Source organism: Camelus dromedarius, chromosome 4 (assembly GCF_036321535.1).
Source record: "Camelus dromedarius isolate mCamDro1 chromosome 4, mCamDro1.pat, whole genome shotgun sequence".
Classification (NCBI taxonomy): Eukaryota; Metazoa; Chordata; class Mammalia; order Artiodactyla; family Camelidae; genus Camelus; species Camelus dromedarius.
This window is the reverse complement of record NC_087439.1, coordinates 22,645,702-22,662,203: the sequence shown is the minus strand read 5'-3', so window position 1 is coordinate 22,662,203 and position 16,502 is coordinate 22,645,702. Positions and strand designations below refer to the sequence as shown.

At 36.2% G+C, this 16,502-nt stretch overlaps 1 protein-coding gene across 4 annotated transcripts in view; it reads left to right on the top strand.

Moving 5' to 3' along the window:
* Positions 1-16,502, top strand: part of LRP1B (LDL receptor related protein 1B) — a 1,592,931-nt gene that overhangs the window by 866,365 nt on the left and 710,064 nt on the right. For all 4 annotated transcript variants that reach the window (XM_064484732.1, XM_031451350.2, XM_064484731.1 and 1 more), the window contains exons 8-10: positions 9,622-9,844; positions 12,863-13,034; positions 15,959-16,102. In XM_064484732.1, the coding sequence (XP_064340802.1) occupies positions 9,622-9,844; positions 12,863-13,034; positions 15,959-16,102 (539 nt within the window). The remainder of the gene's footprint in view (positions 1-9,621; positions 9,845-12,862; positions 13,035-15,958; positions 16,103-16,502) is intronic.

Here is a 16,502-nt window from a genome sequence, read left to right as displayed (position 1 = left end):
GTGAAATAGAGAAAGGAAGAAAATTTGTAGATCATTTAAGGAACTAGACGATGGCCAAGATACTAGAATTTTATACAAGGATACTGCTAGACGGCCAAGGTGTTAGAAGTAGGGATGTATATTGCTAGATGGAGCTGGAGAGAGAGGTAGAGACCCGATCATGTGACCATTGGGGGCAATGTTAAGAATATCAGGTTTTATTCTGATTGTTATCAGCAGCTATAGGAGTGTTTTATAAATACATACTCCATTTTTTTTTTAATAAGATCTGACTACTATGAGGAGAATGATTTAAAGGAGCAAGAAACAGAGATGAGGTATGTCCCCAGGCAAGAGATGATGGTGAATTGATTTAGGAAAGAGGAGCAGAGGATTAAAGGTATACTTTAAAGATAGAACTGGCAGGATATGGTGATGAATTAGATGTAGAGGATAAGGTAGAAAGTATAAAGGATGATTGTCTGGTTTCTGGAATAAGCCATTGGGAAGAAAGAGGCACTATTTGCCAAAGTGGAGAATAATGAAGGAATAAATCTGGTAAGAATGAGCAAGAATGTTATACTAGATGTGTTAAATTTGAGGTGCCTAAAAGAATTTAAACACAAGTATCAAAAAGTCAAGTGTATTTATGAGTTAGAAACTCAGAAGATAGGTTAGAATATAAGAAAGTTATTATAATACTAATGAAAGTCATAGAAACTTTGAAGATTTTCTGTGAGAGAATTTAGAGATTCCCAGACTGATCATGGGAAACTTCAGTACTAGAACCCTGGACCTGATACAGAAAAAGGAAGTGGGAAAATGCAACTGAGAAAAAGCAGTAGGATGAAAACCAAGAGAGTGCTAAGAGAAAGGAAAGTCAAAAGGGAGGAAAGGATTAACTTGGTCTGATGCTACAGAGAGGTCAATAAAATGAGGACTGAGAAAAGGTTGAGCCACATGAAAATAATTGGCAACTTCTGTAAGTTAAGAAAAATGGAATGGTGAAGGTGGAGGATATGTCAGTGTGGAATGAAGAGTGATGGAGGGAGAAAATGAAGTCAGCGTGTGTGTGTAATTCTTTGGAGAAGGTTGGATGTGAATAAAGCATGGAGAGAAAGGGCTATAGATGGAGGGTGGTTTAAGATTGAAAAAAAAAGTTTTAATTGTTTTAAGATGATAAATAGTAGAGCAGGTTTCTATGTTGAAGGTGAGAAATGCATTCTACTAAATGCAAAAAAAAAAAAATGGGCAAGTTAAAATGCAGAAGAAAGAGGAAATTGCTGGAGACAACTTTCAGAGATAGGAGTTTATGTATTGGCCTAAATGGATGAGAGGATGCTTCCTCCTGTATTTTAAGAGGAGAGGGAGGAAAACATTGATGTAGATGCTGGTAGGTTTTATCTGGGGCTGTGAGAAAACGGTAAGAAGCAAGATCATCCTCTAAGGGTGAAGTGGGGTGAATTAGCTGGAGAGAAGAAATGAGAAAGAGAAGTTGAAGATTGGCTAATGGAGAGGCTTCATACGGATGAGGTCTCAGTGAAGTCAAGAGCTGCTGTTGTTGAGAGTACCTGAGCAAGAAAGACAGTGAACATGCAATCAGAGGGAAAAACAAGATGCTCTTTGTGTGTGTGTTGAAGGGGGAAGATATCCCTTTTCGTGAAGTCATTTTTTCTGGTAGTGACAAACAGCCTACTGTTCATCACCATGGGAATTTGTGGTTGAAGTGTACTGGAAGTTGTAGGCAGAGAGGAGGTCAAGGAAACAAGGAAAGTTGTGGATTCATTATCCTGTAGCTGTCAATTACTAACTTCTCTAGTTTAGTGTGGTCAGTAAGACAGAACCCTAGGTGCCAAATTTTTTTTTAATGAGATATAAGCATCAGAGAGTCAGAAGATGATTCTTCAAGGATGGGTGCTGTAAACGATACAGCCTTTTTGTGAGACCCTCAAAAAGCAGGAGACAGATAAGAGGAGAGTAATATTCTGGAATATTCTGTGATTCTTATTGGAGAAGGCATTGATTTTACATCTACCCCTTAGGTTTTCTTAGGAGCTCACATTTTCAGTGACTGCTGGGAAAGGATGGTCTCAAGAGATGCTGAGTTTCACTAAGTTTCAGTAAAGGCAAAAAGGAGGAAGGGGCATTCAATGTGTAGTCTTAGGATACTGGGGAGTTCGTGGTCATAGAGTAGGTGTTTCAGAGGACAGATCAGAAGAGCATTCGTAGGAAGAGAGAAGGCTGTGTCAATGGACTGATGTTAGACTGCCGTGTACTTTGAGCAAGACCTGTGTAAACAAGGGTGAAAACATTGATTTTGTCTTAAAGATGACTTTATAAGGTTTCAGTTACTGCCTGAGAATAAGGACTGCCTGGTAGTTGAAATGTTAGGCCAAGTGTATCATTATCTTTTAAGTGATTAGATTTCGTAGTTGCAATTTAAGTGTAGCCGTGAATGAGTGAAGGTAAACCAACTGGTTCTTTCCTCAGAGAACTGGGGAAGTCAGAAGCCAAGATGGCTCTTAAGCAAATCAAGCTGGACTAGCTTTTTCCTTGCTGATAGGGCCAAGGCAAAGACAATCCAGGGAAAGAGGATTAGGTATTTTTTCTCATTGTGTCTCAGTTGTGTTGAAAATTGAAGAAATACCTATGTAACAAAGATAAAAAGAGTAATAGAAATGTGCAAATCTTTCTATTTCTCCACTTTTTATTACTCCCTTTTTACAATGTCAGGTTTATTACTGTCTGAGTTAACTCCTGGCTCTCAGAATGTGGAAAATGAAAAACAAATGGAAAGAATAGCCTAAGGGACAAATTTACTTAAAATAATAAAAAGATGAGTTAGAGGCTGTGTCGGAGTAAGATGAGGATTGAGAGAGGCTGTATTTTAATTTGTGAGAGAGTTTAGCCAGCCTGGATTGGGGAAGGACATTTGGAAATCCATGGCTTGAGTAATATATTGAGTTTTTAAAAAATAAGAAAGATGGTTTAAAAAAATGTGTTGCCCATTAATAATATCCTTCTTCTCTGTGTTTTCATGGGAGGTTGCCAGGAAGATTTTAGATGCTTTATTTTTATATAATATATATTTATTTATTTATGCCAATATGAGGTCATATAAAGGTTACACGTGAACATTATAAAATGATTGCTTTAGTCTGAGTTAACATTTCAATATATAATATTTCCTAAAGCAGTTATGAAATTTGATTGTTCAAAATCTTCAGCATAAGAATTATCTGAATCTTAAAATAGAACATTAAACAATACAGTATTTGACTCATGGCATGTTAGCTTCCAAGTAGAGAAACCCGCTGAAGCCATTTGAAGCTCAGATGCAGAGAGTTCTCAGGGAGGATATGGAACCACCCCCACCCCGAGTGTTTACATAACTAAGGATGGGAAGTAGAGATGGACTCCTAGGGCCTGGAGTGTCACTTGCCGGAGGAATACATGGCTCCCTCCATCCCATCTCTCTGCCTCGTGGCTCCCCCATGTCTGCACATGTGCTCTGGTATTCGTCCCCTCTCACCCCCCGGCATCCCCTTGCACACCACCCATGTTAGTACAGCTGCCCATCGGGTGAGCTCCACACTTTCTCGTTTAGATTATTGAGAGAAAGGGTCTGAGAGATTCAGCTCAGCCTATGGTTTGGCTTCACTTGCCTCCTGTGTTCTCCCTGGGCCTAATTATCTGTAAACAGCAGAGGGATAATATTGACATATACAGCTGCCCCTCTCAGGAATGCTCAGTGGGTGGGGCAGGTTTAGGTGAATATGGATGGTGAATGAGTAAGCTGAATTAACTGACGTATCTAATGCATTAACACTTTTAGTGGGAATGTTTCCAGAAGACAGAGTAGCCAGCTGAAAGCAGGAGTCTGTATGTCAAGTTTAATTTCTGTGTGTTTATGTAAAAACTGAAAACCAAGTTAAAGAGAGATTTTTCAAACAATGAAAACAAAAACCCCAACCAAGTAAAAATCAATAAATAGCTGTCTTGAACAGTCTTGGCTAGACAGAGAAAATTGTTTATCATCCACATGCCTTAAGTAGCAGGAGATAATAGAAATTAAATTTAAACCTCTTACTCCAAAGACTCATTACTCTTTAATATTTACAATTGCACTTTAGAATTACAATGCTAAATATTTAATATTTCTACTTTAATTCTGAGTATATTTGAATTGCTCCACATAAAATGTGAAAAATCATTTTCTTGTTCAATTTTTGTATATACAATGGAAGAAAAATTACTACTATTGATGCTATTTGGATAACACAGTTATTTTTCAAACAAGATTGAAAAATGAAGTGCTTAATGTAATCCTTGCTAAGAAAAATGCCTATCAGTTTCCTGAAATGTAAAAAGATACGAAATTCTCTACATTAACATGTGATTAATAAACATGGAAGGTTTGCTATTTGATACATCCTAATCAGAACAATGTTTTTTTTTTAATCTTGCACTATATGAACCTCTAATTTTATGTCACATTCCCCTCTCTATTCCATAACAAAAATCTTGTTGTGTAACCTTATTTGGAAACAGTTAAAATGAGTGATACATAATTTCATTGTGTGAACTCTGAAAAATTTTAAATTCCACCATTAAGCCATCACCAAAATGTTGAGGTAAGAATGTTGACACAAAGCCAAAGCTGACCATGCAGTTGAAGGAGGCGGATAGGACTCTGATATGCTTAAATTCCCCTTTGTCCTTTTGGGCAAAGTACGAAAAGCATGGAAACATTTAAAATGAATATCACTGGGAAAAGTCTTATTTTTATCAGCTAACGGAGCAATAATTCACGTTTTAAGACATCAGGATGTATAACAATTGCTTTGCTTTAAAGCATCGGGATGATTGGGGCCAGAACTCTGTAAGCACCGTGCTCTATCACTGTCGGTGAGTGAGTGCTCCCTTTGTGACTTTTGATTTATGGCAGGCAAGTTTTCCGGCAGTACTCAAAGCTTCTTATTCTCTTCAACTGTATAAAACTTATATATCTGTAGTAAAACAGGGCTGCTCATATAACCAACACAGATGCCAGGTAAAATCAGGTTCCCATACTAGATGAGATAAGGAAACCAAAATGATCAGTCCCCACTTACGAGAGCTGCTAAATTACAATGAATGAACTAGATGAATAATTACAAGTTTGAAAGTTTACTAGTTAAACATAACTTAGTGACAGTAGTTGGAATATTGTCTTATTTTAATTTTAATTTTTGTGGTAGTGGAAATTTAATTGAATGGCATTCGAAAAATAAGTGAAGAACAAGAGAATAGCCATCTCAATTTAATTTCTTCTTTATTCTGGAGAATAAAAAATAATTGATAGTGCAGGAAAGAGAAGGGAAAGGAGAAATGTCAATATTGCAATCCTGAGGAAAGGGGATGTCGGACAGACTTGGGAACGGGCTCCACCATCCACCATGCATCTGACTCGCAGGGTGCCACACTGGGGCTGTGCTGTAGTAGAAGGAGCAGAAGATCCTTGGTTCCTCATGGGAGATGATGCTGAAGGGGGATATTAAAAGAGTTAAGTGTTCAAAGAACACTGAATAAGAAGGAATAAATAAGATTTCAAACCACCATCTGTGCTTCTTTTTAGGGTATTTCTCGGGTAGAGCATAGGCTGGCCCATGGTTTCTAAGTAGGGTGGAAACAAAGTACAAAACTGTTGCCTTTCAATTCAAAAGGCATACTATAAATTTAATTATGAGAGAAATCAGGCAAACTCAAAATAGGGTTATTCTTTTTGTTGTTTTATTGAAGTACAGTCAGTTACAGTGTGTCAGTTTCTGGTGTACAGCACAATGTCCCAGTCATGCGTATACATACATATATTTGTTTTTATACTCTTTTTCATTATAGGTTACTGTAAGATACTGAATATAGTTCCATGTGCTATGCGGAAGAAGTGTTTTTTAATCGATTTTTATATATAGTGGCTAACGTTTGCAAATCTTGAACTCCCAAATTTAGCCCTTCCACTCCCTTTCCCCTGGTAACCATAAAATTGTTTACTATGTCTGCAAGTCTATTTTGTAGATGAGTTCATTAGTGTCTGTCTGTCTGTCTTCCTTTCTTTCTTTCTTTCTTTCTTTCTTTCTTTCTTTCTTTCTTTCTTGATTCCATATATGAGTGATATCATATGGTATTAAAACAACTCATTCAAGATTTAAGGAGTCTGGAGAGAAAGGACAGTTAAATGCAATATATGATATTGGATTGGATTCTAAATTAGGGAAAAAAAGTATTTTTTATACATGGGACAGTATTGGTCAAAAGGCAAAATTTGAATAAAAACTGTGTATCGTATCAGTTTTAGAAGTATTACTTTTGACAGGTATACTATGGTTATGCAAAGGAATGTCCTCATACTTAGGAGATGCAGGCTGAAATTTTAGGTGAAGAGGGTCAAGTCTTCAGTTTCCTGTCAGATGGTTCAGACAGTGCTAGAACCAGTCAGAGGAACAAAAGATCAACTGGTGAGTATAGGTGAACAGTATAGACATTTGTTCTACAATTCTTACAGCTTTTCTGTAAGTTTGGAATTATTTCAAAATAATGAGTTAAAAAGAAAAGGCATGACAAACATTCATGTTTTGGTTCTGACAGTGGCTAACCATGTGGACTTTGAGCCTATTTCATCTGTAAAATAGGAATACTTCTCTCTCACAGGTCATTATTAGGATCCATGAGACAGTGAAATTCTTAGAGGACTATTGACTTGTTCTAAAATTTAGACAAATATTTTATAGGAAAGAAAAGAGTGATTTTTCAACCCAGCTACACTTACATCACAAATGAAATTTAGTTAGGTTTTAGATAATTAAAAGTTCAGCTTTTGTTTATCAATCCTTATACAACCATACCTGAATTAAAGAATGCCCTGGGAATGAAGCTTTTGTCTGTAACAGTAATAGATACTTTTAAACTAAAATTAAACAGTGCTGAAAGAAGCAAAGAAACATCTACTTAATCATGTGACCATGAGCATTTATTGTGTGCAGATTTATGGCCTTAGTGCTATTATCCTGAAGAATTCTTCCATTTCTTGCATTTCAATTATAAGTGAACACAGCTCACCATAGGCAGTATTCTGAAGTCTGAGGAAGTTCAATTTAGTGTGAAGATCATCTTTTATGTCTCCGTTGGGCATTAGTTATTCTGCTATGTGCTGGGGGTACAATGGTAAATTCTTTACTGTTTCTTTTAGCTCAGTGTGATTTCACACACCCAAAGTCCTCCTGTTCCTTTGATTTTACACTTCCATTAAAACAGCAAAAATTTGATGAGTCATATACTTTTTTCATACTTTGGCTTAAGCTTATTCAGACAGAGAGTTACCTCAACCAGTTTTATTATGACTTGGAATGAATTTGAGAATCACTTGAGTCATTCTTGTAATAATAGGTCAGTACTACTGAAAATCTTCTTGGAAAAATTATCTTTTCTTGACCTCCTTCATTATTATCTGGTTTACTCTTCCTCCATACCTAAACTTCTCAAACGGAAGTACCAAAAATTTCTAGTATTTTAACAAATACCAAATTCAGTGACATCTTCCTAATCTATATTATTATTATTATTATTATTATTATTATTATTATTATTATTATTATTATTATTATTATTATTTTAATAATTTTGTGAAGTAATTGACCCAGACAGCCACTCCAATCCTTTACTATGAAACTTTTCTTCCTTAGGCTTCTTTGGGAGTCTGTTCTCTCTTTTGACCACAACCTCTGATCTTACTTGGCCATCTTTTCCCAACAGTACACCTCTAAGATTCTTGTCTTGGCACCCTCCTTTTTTTCCTTTTTGTACCACATCTAATTAAGTCATCTCAAGATGACTTCAGAGAAGTTCCCATCTCCAGACTCACCTTCCCTCTTCAACACCACATAGTTTCAGTCACCTACCTCCTGTCACTGTCTTGACATAGTCTATACATGACACACTATACATAGTGTGCCAGAGCCTCCAACTCTGTCCCAAAGCCGGGACACCAGCAGCTGTTCAGTGCTGTGAAGTGGACCAGTCAGAAAAGGAAACCACGTAAGGACAGGCATTTTGGTGTGAAGTGAGGGAGAGAGTTTCTTATAATAGAAATAGTGGGAAGTGTTCTATGGTAAGGAGGACGGAAACTGGGTAAATCTCACTTAACTTGAGATAACTAACGAACTAGTTGATTAACAAGTGAGGAAAGAGGAGATAAAGAGATAAAAGATGGAAGCAGGAAGAGATAGTGATAGGAAAGAGAGAGAGAGAACAAAAAAGAGAGAAAACTCATGAGCTAGCGCAGAGTAGAAGTTTGAGCATTTAGCATGACAATAAAACATAGCACCATATGCCCTTTTATTTATTCTTCACTAGACTAGAAAGCTCTTCACCTGAATGGAATGTCACTTTAAAAATAATTTTTAATTTATGGTGATAAATTGATCTTTCAGGAATACTGGGGGAAGTCTATACTCATAATAAAACCTGGCTTGCACTGTCACAGACTGGTATGTGTTAATGCTTAAAATTAGTCAAAGCTTCCCCCAGAAGAAAGAGCTAAATTAAAGTTTAAATCATACTCTTTAGCTTGAAAAATACCCTATATTGTTCGATAATGCAACAATGTTGAGAAAAGTAACTAAAAACTCATTCACCAAATTTGTAAAATCAAATATCCTATACTCTAGGTAATTTTAATATTGCTCAGGCACTACAAATTGGATTATTCTTGAGATTGTATTTAAGTCAAGGGAAGATGGTCTTCTATTTACAAATGTAATTTACTCTCATGAGTAGATAATCTTGTTAAAATATTGTCAGGTTAATTGAAATTGATTTGTGTTTACTAAACATAGTGAATACTAATCAAATATTCGACACTGAATGGTTGGAGGTATTTAAACCTTTGACAGACACTGTTAGTGCTTCAGAGAAGGATTTCTTGTCTCAGAGGTCAACGTTGCTTTTCAGCCTTTTATTTAAAATCTATAGAGAAAAATGAAAAGAAATGGCCTGCATTTTCTTTCTGAAATTCTGTGATTTGGGGATATTTGGAACTGGTTTGGGGGGATTATTTATGTTTTATTTCCATTGCTACAAACAGCACAGTTGATTTTCCATCTGCTTAATTCCATTCCAGGTTTGCTATTCTCTGCCACTCTTAGCATCACTGAGCTCCACATAATAGCTTATATAGGAGACAGACATTACCACACCATTTGAAAAGCAGGTTGACGATAAAGCCTGATAGCTCACGTGCCCTGGCCTGGTGACTTGGCTCACTTACAAAGCTTATTCCAAACGGACTCCACAGGTCTCCTGCGGTGTATGTGTCCCAGCTCTATGAGGCTTAGAGAAACATTTCCCCTAATACAAAAATAAACCCACCATCATCATCCGTTTTGGGGAAATTTTACAGTTGTTAGTTAACTTGCTCCCTAATGCCCTGCAATATTCATTAGCTGACTTCTCTGTTTATGAGTGATATTATGTGGAAATGGTTATGGGACGCCAACAGATGTAACCACTGAAATAAATTAGAAGGAAAAGTTCTGCTTTTTTATGGGTGGTTCTGTTGAATATGCTTTCCCCCGTCCACTTTAACATTTACTTTTCTTTCAACAGAAAACTTTTCTTTACTGATTATGGGAATGTGGCCAAAGTGGAGCGATGTAACACGGATGGGACGAACAGAACAAGGATAATCGACTCAAAGACGGAGCAGCCAGCTGCGCTGGCACTAGACCTCGTCAGCAAATTGGTTTACTGGGTAGACCTTTACTTGGACTGTGTAGAAGTAGTGGACTATCAAGGGAAAAACAGACATACTATCACTCAAGGCAGACACGTAAGTACAATTTGGTTAGAAAGATGCAGCTAAGGTAATTAGATGAATGGCATCCTACTAGGAAGAAGGCTGAACAGTGCAATATTGAAAATGTCTTATGATGTTAGGCTGCAGTGGGTCATAAAAATTGTGATGTATTTCCTATATGAGAGAATGTTCTTTTCATAGTGTGCTTCATAATACTGGGAGTGCCCTCTCTCCCTTCATCCCTCTACTAAAAAAAAAAGCACACAAAAGCAAAACCAATAAAAATACATCAAAAACAACTAACAAAACAAAAAATGCTATCCTAGTAAAAAAAGAAGTATTACAGTAGGACAGATGTTATGACCTACTTACACAAAATTAATTGAAGTAGTTCATTTGTAAAGAAACCGAACTGTCATCTGTCCCATGTGGCATTGGAGATACTTTGCTAACAAAGCAGATCCCTGCTCACAAAAGTATCGTCATTATTTTAATAGGTTGGATTAAATTTTGCCTTCGATGTATTCAGGTGTTTCTTAAAATGAGAGCTTTGTGAAAGTCACCAAGGTCAAAAATTTTCCCATCTGTATAGTTTTTTCCTTGCTAAATTGTTAAGTTTTTGCAAACAGCACTCAAAAAACACCTAAAGGAGATCTCTAAGTGGAGATAAGCCTTCTTCACTAGTATACTTTTTAAGTTCAATTTTACCTCACTGACAGCGCTCATTTCATGTTATAGTCTCATGTGGAGCTGCAATATGTAAATCTCTTTGCTTTGTTTTGCAATGCAAGGCACGGATATTCCGTAATTATCTTGTAAAGATACTTTTCCTTTATAAGCAGGTTTTAACAGTGAAATGTTTCCCCTTCCTTGGCAGTTACACAAGTGCACTAATCTGGATAGTTCAAAAAAAATCGGGTGTCCAGTATTAGAAGTGGGGCCGCTTATTTCTCTCTCACCTCTGCTGTCCTAAAAACCTTGATATCTTTGACAGTCTTTGGTTATGACCTTAGAGCGCCTAGTCTGTAAAATGATTATCATGGACCTTCTTTTTCCACGTACATATATAATTAAAATTTTAAACCTTGAAACAGGGATGAGGAATTCCAATGATCTTCCCCATGACTCCTTTCAAAAGATTTTTAATGTCTGCAGTTTTTAATTATCCTCTTCTATTTCATTTCTGTTGCTTATGTCTTGCTGTTTCCCTGAGCATAATGCTTAGTCTGCCACTAAGTAATCCAACATAGATAACATTTTTGAAGTGTCTGTCCTGTAGGCAGAATGGTCTATCGCCACTCCAAGCTCACCCCACCTCTGTCAGGAGAGTTAGAGCAGGCAACAGTGGAGGTGCTTTATAATAAGGCATGGTCCATTTCTGAAGGAAAGCAGGGAGGCAGCGAGTGAAACTTGATCACTACTGTGAGAACATGTTTTCTGACTTCACCAGTTGCCCCCTCTGAATTCGTGCCTTTTCTCCTGGGATGTGGATTGGCAGCTGTGCAGAGAGCAGTGTGGGTGTGCCACAACCACACACTTCCAGGTGGATGGCCTGAAACTTACAGCAGAACATGCATGAAGTAAATGGCAACTAATGAAATAGTTCAGCTTGCTTGTAATTTTTATAGGAAAAAAGTATTGCCCAAATCAAAATTGAGTCATAGGTATATTTAGCAAATATGATGTCAGTTCTGTTAAAAAAAAAATTAGTAAATAACACATGCCGCCCCCTCTCCTACCGCTTACCAGAGAGTAACACTAACATAGATATATATTATTGGGAATTTAACAAAGGGTGATTCTCCCCATTAATTCCTGTCTTTCATTTCCAGACTAGACATGGAGAAATGAAATACATCCAAAAACAACATGCAAAAGCCAATCTTCTCTTAGTCAACATCTCATATTAGTGGATCAGAGACAGTAATGAGGAGTCCACCTGCTAGGAGGATAGAAAATCAAATTATTTTGCTTAAATTACAGAATTGGCAAGATTTCCTAAATAGAAAAATTTCTTATTTTGTTCTATTTATTTTTTTACAGTCAAGCCATACATACCTTCACAAATTCTCTTAATTACAAATCTATACTAAAAGTGCACTTAAAGTGTAATAAAATGCCAAAGAATAGTGACAAATGCTTTCATAAAAATCTCTACACTAAATCGATGGACAGATCTACCATGTCCTGGACCAGAACCATTTTAAATTAAGTTCAATACAAGAAATACCCAAAGGCAACATGCCTAACACATGCCTTTTTACATGAGAAAATCAATATACTCATTTTTCTTCTGCTCTACTGGAAGCTTTCTGTGACCTCACAGTGGCTGTTCCCTCCCATAATCCCCAAGACCCTGCCGAGGAGGAGAGTTTCTGTTAAGGTGTCATGGAAGGCTACAAACATTGTTATTCTCAAAGCAAGTAGTTCTGTTGTCATTATGAGTAGGCTTTTGAAAGAATGCAATTTCTGATTAAAATGCTGATATTTTATTTACAATTACTCCCAAGCATGTGATTTTATTTTTTTATTATTTTCCATGTTGGGGCGAAGTATTAGTCTCAATGTAACATGTGTTTTAAAAAAAAAACGAATTTTCAAAGGAGTTTTCTCATCAGTCCTTTCACAGGCAAAGCTATGCTTTTACAGGTTCTATATATCCATGACTATAAGAACAAGTAGCTCACAAAAATATCTCAAATTTTGTGTAACACTGCCATAAGCATATTACTATCAAATATGATTGAAAGTTTGGTTCTTACAAGCCTTTGAAAAGTAGCAACTGAACATGTTTTCTTCAGAGTCTTAAGAAACATAAATAAAAGTTTCTCACATACATTGGGAACTGCTTAACTACTTCGTAATGTTTTATTCTCAGAGAAAAATGTTAAATTAGTGAAATGTTGAATTATTTGAGATAAAATAAATGGTAATATGCTTGTGACTCTCCAACCATGGGAAATTTCCACAGTTGTAACTAATAATCATTTTTTCTTTCAAATTGAAAGCAGCATAATTAAAAATCATAGTTATTTTTGCCCCTTTTTATAGGTCAAACATCTGTATGGTATAACTGTGTTTGAAGACTATTTGTATGCAACCAATCCTGATAACTTCAATATCATAAGGATAAATCGATTTAATGGCACTGATATTCATTCACTGATTAAAGTGGAAAACGCTCGGGCAATCCGAATCTATCAAAGAAGAACTCAGCCAACAGGTAAGATACAAGATTTCTTCATAGCCTTCATAATGGTGGATTGAATGGAGGTCCATATGCCTTTGTTTGGTGTTAGAGTTCAAAAATATCTGATCTGATAGCAAAAGTGTACATGTCTACATGGTAAAATGGAATAGCTCCCTTCCCAAGTCTATATGACAAACTGTTCAGTTCCAGGTGAATCGTTTCTACAACCACAGGGTTGAAATGATGGCTAGATTTAGAGGCAGAGAGGTGCTTTCACTTTTGATGTGTATACACAGGAAACCCAGAAGCTAAAATGCTAGCGAATTTTTTTTTAATCCTTCTGGGAGACAAATTTCAAATCAGGTGACTTTCTTACAATATCTCTTCAGGTTTTATTATAGTCACTGGGATCTCTTGACTAAACATCTCAGTCATTTCTGAACACATGTTAATTAAAAAATATTTTTTAATAAGGCTGCAGTGTTTCTAAGTATTTCTCAAAAACACTAATTATTTTGCATAGCAGGTTAGTGATGCTTATTCATCAATATAATTTAGGCTCAGTCATACATAGAATAATGTAACATACACAAATTCACCCAAATGCCCCTCATCTTTTGAAAACTGATTGAGAATTATCTAACCATTAACACAAATTTAGACAAGGCAGTGTACTGTCATACATGTGTTTACAGAAATTCGAATTTGGAATTCTGTAGATAACCTGATTAGAGTTTTATATTAGGATTTATTTATTCACCAATTATTCATTGACCATGTACTCTGTGCCAGGAACTATTCTGCTATCGGGAATACAGCAGTGAATAAAACAGACCAAAATATTACTGCCTTTATGAGATTTGCATTATTGTAGAGAAGACATAATTTTTTAAGTAAATTATTGTATTAAAAGATAATAAGTGCTATAGAGAAAAATAAAGCAGATGAGTATCAGGAATGGAGGGTAGCTTGCAATTTTATATTGACTGGTCAGAGGAAATCTCACTGAAAACATAAAATTGAATGAGGAGTCTCATGATCTGACTGACTTTACTGGACTCAATGTGGCTACTCTATATTCACAGTAGGCTGTGGAGGACAAAGGTGGAAGGTTAGAGATGATGGCGGATTGAACCAAGATGGTAGCAGTGAAGGTGGTGAAAAGTAGTTAGACTCAGGATATATTTGAAGGTATAGCCAACAGGATTTCCTAATGAATTTAATGTGGGATGTAAATTTTAAAAAGAGGCAATGATGATGACAATGTTTTGGCCTGAGCAAGTGAATTATTTTTGAGGCTGGGAAAACTAAGATTGAGGCAGATATAGGGCAAAGAAAATAAGTATAATTTTACATATTATTTTGAATGTCTATCATAAATTCAGGTGGAGCTATCAAGGGGGTATTTGAATATACAAGTCTGGAGTTCAGGGGGAAGTCCAGACCAGACATAACAATTGGAATCATTGGCATATACATGGATGTGATCATCAAGGAAGTAACTATGGATGGAGAGAAGTTTCAAATAAAGGATGCTGGGACATCCCAGCAATAAGAAGTCAAAGAGAATAGGAGGGCCCAAAAGAGGAGACTGAGAAGAAGCTTGTTAAATCAGCTGGCCATTGGATCTCACAGCATGAAGGCCCTAGGGATCTGATAAGAGCAGTTTTGTGGTGAAGAGAATGCCTGGGTAGAATGGATCTGAGAAAGAATTTGCAGACAATGAGCATGGATCACTTTGAAAAGTGTTGATGTTCAGTGGAGCAGAGAAATGGAGAGCTCATTGCAAGATTGCCATAGGAATTAAGGTTAAAAGTAGGATTTTTTTCCATGATGCAGAAATAATGGCACATTTGTATGCTGATGGGCATGATCCAATGGAGAGAGTAAAAGTAATGATGAAAGAAAGTGGAGAGTTGCTAAGGAGGTGAGAGGAGATGTGATCAAGTATAGAAATGGGGTGAGATTGGAAAATATAAGCAACACTCTGGGAGAAAAAAACAGTTAAACTACATTTCAGTTATCTTTCCATTTAGTGAATGAGGAGTACAAAAAGAACATAGCACAATTTTTAAAAGCATGTGAGTTTTAATATTAAAAGAAAATTGTCATATTATTGATCACAATTCCAAGTAAGCGGTGACTGAAAAATAATATAATTACAATAACACATAAAATCCTACTGATAGTATTCCTGCTGCAGCTTTTTCTCGTTAACCTTTCTTTTTCTCATCCTCTCCATATGGTACTTTTCCTATTTTTTGTTTCTTCTCCAACTTCTACACTCATGAAACTTCCTTTTATTCCTTAATCTCCACAAGAAAACTTAGCCTTCCCTTTTTGACAGTTACAGTCACACACACACACACACACACACACACACACATGCACACACTAACAATTCATTTTGTGTAGGGTTCTCCAAATGACAATGGACTCAAAATTGAAAAAAAAAATTTCTCTTAACACTTCTCAATAAGCGTAATCACTAAATGACATTTCTTCTAGTTAAGCACCCATATAATAGATCATTTCAGGAGAAATCCTTTTACTTCTTAACTACCTAACCTGGGATATTTTAACAGTATCGTTTTAATGTTTGTCAGAAAAGTGTGTTTTTTAAAAGTACAATAAGCACGTCCTAAAAAAAAACAATGCTACTTTTATTTTTGCTCACAGGTAAACAGTTTAGATTGATATAAAATCATTTAATCTCTCAGAATTTTTTTTTTAATGTAGGCTTAGGAGGATTTTGGCAAATCTCTACTTTTTTTTTCTTTTTCTTTTTTTTATGCGGTTTAAACTCTTTTCCAATTGATTATGATACTAAATAATTGGGTATAGAGATTTTTTGCTAGGATTCCCTCTTCCTGCACTGGAAAAGTTTCAACATCCTGATGCACATAATTATCTTGTCTTTGGAGAATTTCAAGCGTGCTGTGTTTTATTTGTTGTAGTCAGAAGCCACGCCTGTGAAGTGGATCCGTCTGGAATGCCAGGGGGTTGTTCACACATCTGTCTGCTCAGCAGCAGTTACAAAACACGGACCTGTCGCTGCAGGACTGGCTTCAACTTGGGAAGTGATGGCAGGTCATGCAAAAGTAAGTTGTTAAAAACCCAAACATTTGCCAGCAGCTACTGCTTCAGAGTAAGGTTTTTAGTATTAATTAGGATCCTCAACATCAGTACTAACATGAGACTTCATCAGGTCAAATTTGCCTGCCGATGTGTTCTAGCCATTTTGTTTTTCAAAATCATTGTTTTTTGTTTTGTTTTGTTTTGTGTCTCCTTTTTGCATGTGTGTGATAATGTGAGTGAGAAACATAATTGGGCTGAAGGGTCACTAAATTTGTGGATCCTTGGGAAACATGCTTTAGGGAAGGTTTTTAGGAAGATCCTTCAATTCCCTAAAGAATGCTTTTGGTCTAAAGAGCCTGAATCCTTGACTGACCAGACTTTCTCTTCTCTGAACCAGAATGTTGCTTCTAGTAATAGGTGTGT